At 51.3% G+C, this 9,344-nt stretch overlaps 1 protein-coding gene across 2 annotated transcripts; it reads right to left on the bottom strand.

The window, feature by feature from the left end:
- Positions 1-4,530: 4,530 nt before the first annotated feature.
- Positions 4,531-6,701, bottom strand: FGFBP3 (fibroblast growth factor binding protein 3). 2 transcript variants are annotated; one of them, XM_017348416.3, is made up of 2 exons: positions 6,594-6,701; positions 4,531-6,257 (listed from the first exon to the last, which is right to left on the bottom strand). In XM_017348416.3, exon 2 carries the CDS (start codon positions 6,156-6,158, stop codon positions 5,397-5,399), a length of 762 nt encoding a protein of 253 aa, XP_017203905.3. In that variant the 5' UTR covers positions 6,159-6,257; positions 6,594-6,701; the 3' UTR covers positions 4,531-5,396. The 2 variants fall into 2 exon arrangements, with proteins under 2 accessions (XP_017203905.3, XP_051679368.2); XM_051823408.2 differs by having other exon boundaries at positions 4,531-6,397; positions 6,594-6,698.
- Between the last annotated feature and the right edge of the window lie 2,643 nt (positions 6,702-9,344).

Raw genomic sequence — 9,344 nt, 5'->3', positions numbered from 1 at the left:
CTTTGAGTCTTTCTTTTCTGCCCTCAGGGGTATTTCTGGATCTTTCATATTGCTCTTGCCTATTCTTGCTGAGCTCATTCTTAGGTATTTCTCCTTGTGCTGCTACTGTTAATGGTATCTCCCATGCTATCTCCTATCTGCCTGTGGTCTGTATGATGAACGCCCAGTCATTGTAATATGGTTAACATAGACTTCTTGCTCTCAAAAGGAGAGAAGGACTTTGGTCCGCTTTGATGGCTGCTTTGAAAGGTTGAAATGGGGAGAAGTTTGAATGCGATGAGCTAGAGGTCATGAGAGGGACAACACTTGAGCTAAGTTCATCAAAGCCCTGCAGCTGTAGGCACTGGAAAACTCTTCTTTGGAGTTGTAAGAAAGCCGTGGAGCTGGGAGGTCAGCTGTGGTTCCCTAGCCTCCAATACCACCTATGAACTCTGGACAGCAACATCCTCATCTCCTTTCAAGTCTTCCACAATGAAGATCTCACAGCCCCCTGCCAATACTGTACATCACACTCTTTATCCTATAATTCTCTCTCCTACAGCCACATACTTCATGCTCATTTCTTTGTATGCTCTTCTCCGCTGGGGTGGAGAGTTGCTGATTACCGTTTTGTGTGAGTGTCCTTTAAGATGGAAAGCAGGCATGGTAGTCACAGCACTTGCCTCGTTGGTTGGGATGCCTGTATTCTTTATCAGAGAGCCTGGGATCCCATATCAGAGTGGCTGGGTTTGAGCCCCAGGCTCTGCTTGCAATTCCAGCCTCCTGCTAATGGACACCTTAGAAGGCAGCAGAAGATGACTCAAGGACTGGGTTCCCTGCCTCTCATGTAGGAGACCCAGATGGAGTTCCAGGCTCCAGGTTTTGACCTAAAGTAGCACTGGCTGTTGCATGTATTTGGGATGTGATGGGGGAGTGCTCTCTCCATCTCTCTGCCTTTCAAATGAATAAAAATAATTTTTAAAAAATACTAGGGGCCGGCGCCGCGGCTCACTAGGCTAATCCTCCGCCTAGCGGCGCCGGCACACCGGGTTCTAGTCCCGGTCGGGGCGCCGGATTCTGTCCTGGTTGCCCCTCTTCCAGGCCAGCTCTCTGCTGTGGCCCGGGAGTGCAGTGGAGGATGGCCCAGGTGCTTGGGTCCTGCACCCCATGGGAGACCAGGAAAAAGCACCTGGCTCCTGGCTCCTGCCATCGGATCAGCGCGGTGCGCCGGCCGCGGCGGCCATTGGAGGGTGAACCAACGGCAAAGGAAGACCTTTCTCTCTGTCTCTCTCTCTCACTGTCCACTCTGCCTGTCAAAAAAAAAAAAAAAAAATACTAGGGACTGGCGCTGTGTCATAGCAGGTAAAGCTGCTCCCTGTAGTGCTGGCATACCATAAGAGTGCCGGTTTGAGTCCTGGATGCTCCACTTCCAATCTAGCTCTCTGCTATGCCCTGGGAAAGCAGAGGAAGATGGCCCAAGTGCTTGGACCCCTGCACCCACGTGGGAGACCCAGAAGAAGCTCCTGGCTCTTGGCTTCAGATTGGAACAGCTCCGACTGTTGCAGCCGTTTGGGGAGTGAACCAGGGGATGGAAGACTCTCTCTCCCTCTCTCCCTCTCTCCCTCTCTATAAGTCTGCATTTCAAATAAGTAAATAAATCTTTAAAAATAGAAGGGGAGGAAAGATGTCACCACACCCTCTCTACCTGGAGTTGTCTCTAACATTCCTTCCAAGGCCAGCCACCTGAAATCGCAATGGCAGCAAAGCTGGGGTCCAGAACTGGCAACGGCCAAAAATCCAACATGGTTGCTGACTCCATCCCCACAATGACATACGGCCTATTGTAAACATCATTATTACAAAACTACCATGGCTGCCATCACGAACCTGACACCATGACATTTCTGAGACTTCCAAAAAGGGCCAGAAAAGCAGTGGTCACCAAATTCCTGGAGGCCTCTGTCCTCCTTCCTACTTCAGAGAGGCTGAGCCTGTCCTCTCCCAGTTTCATGCTTGTCTTTCCAAACCTATCCTTCCAAAGCTTCCCAGATGCCCACGAACCAAAAATCCATCCTTCCTTCCTTCCTTCCTTCCTTCCTTCCTTCCTTCCTTCCTTCCTTCCTTCCTTTCATTTCTCTTTTCCTCTTTGTTCCCTCCTTCCTTCCTTCCTTTTTCTTTCCCTCTATTGATTTCCTTGAACATCACACTTGGCTTCCTCTGAATGTCTTCCAAGTCTGTGATCTTTCTTGGGTTATCACATGTGGTTCTGTATAATACATTGCCACTTGTTGATAGTCACATCTTATCTCTAGGTAAAACTATGTGTAGGATTCAAGAATACTGGCAGCATATTCTAGGGACTTTAGATGAACTCAGTCTAATTCCCGTCAATGTTCAGACTTGGAGACGCTGGGACTTAGCCACGGTCACTTAGGAACCAGTGGTAGGACCTATCCCTGTCCCTTCCACTGCAAGCAGCGTGCTCCAGTCAGCATCTCTTTGTTCCTGAGACTGAGTCTTGGTACAGCTCTTCTTGAAAGGGAGAAGAAGCCATAGCAACCAGCATTGTGTGCTTGAACCTGTAGGGAAATTCTTTCACTGAGACAATGTCATCAGACTCACTACCAAAGGCCATACTGGAGGGAACTGTCAGTTGTCATGTGCGGAGAGATGAAACCACCATTCTACTCCTGGTTCTAGGCAGTGCAGTTTCATCTCCAATACCTCTTCCTCATGACACACACATTTTGTTAGGCTTTTGATCCATATCTCTAGGAAGTAGGCTACAGGTGCTCTGAGCTTCTTCTTGGCCAAGCTCAATTCTTTAAAAATTTTGAGAGGCAGAGTGACACACAGGTAAACAAATAGAAATACAGAGCTTTCATGTGCTGGTTCACTCCCCAAATATCCACAATGGCAGAGGGTGGGCATTGTGTGTGGCAGCTAGGAACTCCATCCAGGTCTCCCATGTGGGTAGTAGGAGTGCAATTACTTGAGCTAACACTGCTGCCTCCCAGGGTCTGCATTAGCAGAAAGCTGGAATCAGGAACCAAAGGCAAACATCAAAACCAGGAACTCCGATGGAGGACCCAGCTACTTAACCAGCCAAACATCTGCCCAACCAAGATGAATTTTATCTAACAGTCGCTGTAACTCAGAATATGACCTCAGATACCTGGCCTGAAATCATGTTCAATCTGAATGTTTCGATGATTGTGTGAATGCAGAAATATAGTGAATATGTGTAAAAGATCCTACATTTCAAAGAAGGAAACAGCAGATGATCAGCACCTCTAAGACTGCTCCAGTTACCACTACTTTAAGATGGGAGAGGGCGAGAAGAGCAGTTGGTTAACGAAAAGGTAGGAAATGTGTGCCTGAGGTGGCTCAGCTCTCTAGTGGGCCCAAATTAATAAAGTCGGTTCATCAGGTGTGCAGCAGCAGTGAAGAACTCCAGAGAACTTACCCAATCCCATGGGAGGCAGCCAGCAGCAGGCAGTTGTCGCTATGTCAGTAAGTGGATCATACTGCCAGTTCTTCTAATTTTTTTTTTTTTTTTTGACAGGCAGAGTGGACAGTGAGAGAGAGAGAGACAGAGAGAAAGGTCTTCCTTTGCCGTTGGTTCACCCTCCAATGGCCGCCGCGGCCGGCGCACCGCGCTGATCTGATGGCAGGAGCCAGGTACTTATCCTGGTCTCCCATGGGGTGCAGGGCCCAAGCACTTGGGCCATCCTCCACTGCACTCCCTGGCCACAGCAGAGAGCTGGCCTGGAAGAGGGGCAACTGGGACAGAATCCGGCGCCCCGACCGGGACTAGAACCCCGGCGCCGCAAGGCGGAGGATTAGCCTAGTGAGCCGTGGCGCCAGCAGTTCTTCTAATTTCTTAAAAGAACCAGAAATCTGGATTTTTATGTGCTATTGCCTAATTTTTATTCATTTTAATCTATTTTCCTTTTTTATATATATTTGAAAGGCAGAGGGAGTCAGAAACAGAGAGCTCTTCCATCCACTGGTTCACTTCCCAAATGCCCATAACTGCCAGGGCTGGGCCAAGCCAAAGCAGGGAGCTTAGGACTCCATCTGGGACTCTCCTATGGGTGGCAGGGACCCAAGTACTTGAACCATTACCTGCTGCCTCCCAGGGTGCACATTAGCAGGAACCTGGAGTCAGAAGCAGAGTAGAATCAAACCCAGGCCCTCTGACATAGAATGTGCGTGTCTTAAGCAGCATCTTAGCTGCTGCTGAAATGCCTGCACCAATTATGTAATTTTAAAATGCTGATATCTAATGCAAACTGTAGAGGTGGGTGCCAGGGGCAGTGGGGAGGGGAGGTAGAGGAGAAGGAATGAAGGGAAGCAGAGGAGAGGAGAGGAAAAAAGGAGAGCCGGGTGCAGGTCACACAGAACAGTGATGGGCCCTCACGGCTGGACTGGTCCACACAGAGTTCTGAGGCCTCGTCTTTTCCCAACAATTCAAACTGTATCTAAGAATTCAGTTCAGGATGTCTTTGGAAATAGATCGAATGCAGACAGAATTTCAGTAAATCTGGCCATACAGTTTTTATTGAGCACCTAACATATGCAAAGTCTGTCATTGCATCACATTAAAAATGAAATTAATTAATTACATGAATCCAAAAGATACAATTTTCCTAAAGGTGGAAGTAACTCTGAGATGCACACTTACATTTTAGGTGTTCTTAAACACTTGGTCAAATACAAACAGAATTGCTTGTTAACAACAACAAGCTATGGGTACACTCAACTTCTATGATTTCCTTCTGAATTTAGAAGGTTATGGGGAAAGTTCCGGAACATTAAGCATCATTGGGTTAAAAAGTAACATTTTTTCAAAGAACAGAGAGACAGCCCTATGAAAACCCTTGGAGCCAGTTTTTCCCCATGAGGCTTCTCATAGAGAGATCATCTCTGACACCAGGCATCACCCAAGTTCGTACCAATTCAGAAAGGCAAAAGTCGGTAATCTTGTCAACCGATGGAGTGAGAAGGTTGTCACCTGCTCCTGTTACAACCTCATATAAACGTGTTCAACAAAATACATTCCATCCTGCTTCGGGCGCAAGCTTCCCACCACTTTAATGACTATTTCCCACACACCCCCAACCTTATTTTTCGCCTCTCTCGGTACCTACCTCTCTCCCTAGCCTACAGTTTTTGCATCCTTAAGGTACTGTTTCTGTGCCCACTGTTTTTTCTGTCCTTAATCAGGTCTGAGACTTCAGAAACTTCAACTTCTCTGCTGGCCCGGAGAGGCACCCCCGCCCCGTTCCAGAACCCGGCTTCCTCCCCTCTAACTCGAGATCCCTCGGTCTACGACGGCCCTGGCTACCCCGCCCCTGCTCCTGCACTTGACCTCCCCCCACCCGACCCCCGCACCTCTCCCCAGGCCCGCAGCCTCAGCCGTTCCAGAAATTGACAAAGAAGTTGCAGAGCGAGTGCCACTTCTCCGCGCAGTAGGTCTCCGTGAGCTCCGCGTTCTCGCTCAGCCCGTCGGGGTCGGGGCCGGTCCCCGTGGGGCGCTCGTCACGGGGGACCGAGACCACTCTCTTCTTGCCCGCTTTGCTCTTCTTCTCGGGGGGCTTTTCTTTGGAGGGCGCACTCGGGGAAGGTGGGACCCCCGCGGCCGGGCCGCGCGCTGGATCCCGGGGCCGCCCCCGGCTCCTGGCCCGCGGTCTGGGCTCCCCAGCGCTGCCCGCGACAGTGGGCCCGGCGGGCGGAGACACGCCGGCTACGAGGCGCAGCTCGGCGCCGTGGCCCTTTTTGCCGGCGCACAGGCGGGCGCGCAGCGGCGCGGCGTCCTGGCAGGGCCGCGGCTTCTTGCGCAGCGCGCCCAGCACCTGCTTCCAATAGTGCGCGCGGCGGGCGGCGTAGGCAGCGCAGCGCTCTGGCTCGCCGCGGTAGGCGCACTGCTGGAACGCCCCGTCCGGGCTCCGGCAGCGCAGCGCCAGCTCGCTGCCCGCCGCGGCCCCCGAGGCCGGTTGCTGGAGCTGCCAGCTGCACGCGTGCTGCTCGGGGCTGACGAAGCGACCCGAGGAACCCAGCGCTGGGCCGCCTGCCGCCCCCTTGTCCCTGCGGGCGGCCACGAGGAGGCAGCCGGCCAACAGCAGCAGCAGCAGCAGGAGCAGCGAGAGCGACGCTCGTAATCCCGGAGGACTCATGGCCCGCGGTGTCCGCGCTGGTGTGGGCGTTCCGCTCTCCTAGGACCCCTGGGCGCTTCTTCCGTGGAGGCAGGGCCAGGCGAGAAGCATCCCCCGGATCTGCGGACCGAGGCAGAGACAGCTAGTGACTGAGCCAGGCGCAGCCCTTCGTCCAGGCACATGCACCTGCCAGCTGCCCCTGCCCAGACTTTCGGAAGCCGGTGGGAAGCAGCTAGCGACGACCCCTCTGAAGACCTTTCCTGGGGAAACCAGTTAGCAGTCAAATATAATCACTTTGCAACCATTTGTGCATTGCACCCTGTGCAAATTTAATACCTGATTATTTCCCCCTCCAGCTCTGCCTCCCCTTTCCCCTTCCCCACTCTCCAATAAACTGTCTCAAAATCATTTCCGATGATGGCTCGGCAGCGTGCCCTTGGATTACTCGGAACTTACCGAGCTCTCGGAGAGGTGACGGAGCCTTATTGGGGCGGCGAGGCGGAGGGGGTAGTCTGGTCGGGCCGGCTCCCTGGGAATGAGCTTGTTGTCGGTGGGCAGAAGGGGCCGCCCCCGACGCCCCGCCCAGACTTCTCTCGCCCTGGAGCAGTCGCACCGCCTGGACACCCGCCCCGCGCGGCGAAGCCGACGGACGGAAGCGACTCTGGAGCGTGAGGTAGAAAGCTTGTGTTTCTGTTAATGTTTAAAGTAATCATGGAGAATTACACAAACCGTGCCTGCTTTTCCTTCTATGTATTCAATCATCGAAAATAAGTTAAAACAGAAAGATATAAACTTCAAGTTAGGTAAAACATTCCAAAGCAGGCACTATTTGCACAATTACATTATTTACAGTTTTACATTTTTTATGTTACTCTGAGCCCTGAATATTCCTGTCATTTTTGGTGGTCTCGCCTATCCTAACAACTTAATCTTAATCCTAATAATTTATTACTAATAAAAATAAAGAGTCCTAGTTTATCTTTTCAAGATTTACTTACTTATTTGAAAGGCAGAGTTAGTAGGGGTGGGAGGGGAGAGAGAGAGAGATAACACTCCCATTTGCTGGTTCACTCCCCAGGCAACAGCTGGAGCTGGACCCATCCAAAACCAGGAGCCAGGAACTTCTTCCTGGTGTCCCAGGTGAGTGCAGGGGCCCAAGCACTTGGGCCATCGTCTCCTGCTTTCCCAGGTACATTAGCAGGGAGCTGAATTGGAAATGGAGAGCTGGGACTGGAACTGATGCCCATATGGGATATCTGAACTGCAGGTGGTGGCTTTACCCCTATACCACAGCTCCAGCCCCTATTTTTTTTAAGATTTATTTATTGATTTATTTGAAAGAGTTACACACAGAGAGAAGGAGAGAGAGAGAAATCTTCCATCCGCTGGTTCACTCCCCAATTGGCCACAAGGGCTGGGGCTGTGCTGATCCAAAGCCAGGAGCCTTGAGCTTCTTCCAGGTCTCCCACGTGGGTGCAGGGGCCCAAGGACTTGGGCCATTTTCTACTGTTTTCCCAGGCCATAGCAGAGAGCTGGATAAGAAGTGGAGCAGCCGGGACTAGAACTGGTGCCCATATGGGATGCCAGCACTGGAGGCAGCAGCTTTATCTGCTACACCAACCGGCCGGCCCACTCCAGTCCCTATTTTAAACATTCTGTAGTGTCCAGCTGTTCACCTAGGGTGTACATTGGGCTTTTGATTATTTACAAGTATTGCATCAATTACAAATGTCTTTCAAAGTTAGAAATTTTTGAAATTTTTTGCAAAATAGCTGAAAAATAATATCAATTGGAATAGTATAACCTTTTTTTATTTGACAGGTAGAGTTATAGACAGTGAGAAAGAGAGAGAGAAAGGTCTTCCGTTGGTTCACCCCCTAAATGGCCGCCAAGGCCGGCATTGTGCCAATCCGAAGCCAGGAGCCAGGTGCTTCCTCCTGGTCTCCCAATGCGGGTGCAGGGGCCCAAGCATTTGGGCCATCCTCCACTGCCCTCCAGGGCCACAGCAGAGAGCTGGACTGGAAGAGGAGCAACCGGGACTAGAACCTGGTGCCCATGTGGGATGCCGGCACCACAGGCGGAGGAATAACCAAGTGAGGCACAGTGCCAGCCTTGAATAGTATAACATTTAAAAATTAATGTGCTCTTGAATCAAAAATTTTACATTTAAGTAAAGCTTATTTTTAAACTTCAGGATTTTTTTTTTTTTTTTGACAGAGCTATAGACAGTGAGAGAGACAGAGAGAAAGGTATTCCTTCTATTGGTTCACTCCCCAAACGGCCGCTACGGCCGGCACAGCACCAATCTGAAGCCAGGAGCCAGGTGCTTCTTCCTGGTCTCCCATGCGGGTGCAGGGCCCAAGCACTTGGGCCATCCTCCACTGCCTTCCCAGGCCACAGCAGAGAGCTGGACTGGAAAAGGAGCAACCGGGACTAGAACCCGGCGCCCATATGGGATGCTGGCGCCACAAGTGGAGGATTAACCAAGTGAGCCACGGTGCCGCTCCCCCCCCCCCCTTTTTAAACAAAAATTTGTTTATTTGAAAGGCATGGTTACAGAGAAAGAGAGGGAGAGACAGAGAGAGCGATCTTCCACTCACTGATTCATGCCTAAGTGGCTGCAACAGCCAGAGCTGGGCCTAGCTGAAGCCAGGAGCCAGGAGCTTCTTCCAGGTCTCCCAGGTGGATGGCAGGGGCCCAAGGACTTGAGTCATCTGCTGCTGCCTTCCCAGGAGGATTAGCAGGGAGCTGGATGGGACTCAGCACCCATATGTGATGCCGGCATCATAGGTGGCAGCTTAACCTACTATGCCGCAATACTGCCTCTTATCATCTTATTGAAAACACTTTTAGTAATAAATGTGGAAATATTATACTTCAAGAGTTTATACTTCTGGGACTGGCACTGTGTTGTAGTGGGTAAAGCCACTGTCTGCAGTGCTGGCATCCCATATGAATGCTGGTTTGAGACCCGACTGTCCACTTCCAATCCAGCTCTCTGCTGTGGCCAGGGAAAGCAGTAGAGGATGGCCTAAGTCCTTGGGCCCCTGTACCCACATAGGAGACCCGGAGAAAGCTCTGGTTCCTGGCTTCAAATAGGCCTAGCTCTGGCTGTTGCGGCCATCTAGGGAGTGAACCAGCAGATGGGAGACCTCTCTCTCTCTCTTCTCTCTGCCTCTGCCTCTCTGTAACTCTGCCTTTCAAATA

Source organism: Oryctolagus cuniculus, chromosome 15, assembly GCF_964237555.1.
Source record: "Oryctolagus cuniculus chromosome 15, mOryCun1.1, whole genome shotgun sequence".
NCBI lineage: Eukaryota > Metazoa > Chordata > Mammalia > Lagomorpha > Leporidae > Oryctolagus > Oryctolagus cuniculus.
This window is presented reverse-complemented; position numbering and strand designations above follow the sequence as displayed.

What these genes read in the sequence shown, in the direction of transcription:
- FGFBP3 (XM_017348416.3), bottom strand. Translation starts at nt 6,158, where the DNA reads ATGAGTCCTCCGGGATTACGAGCGTCGCTCTCGCTGCTCCTGCTGCTG.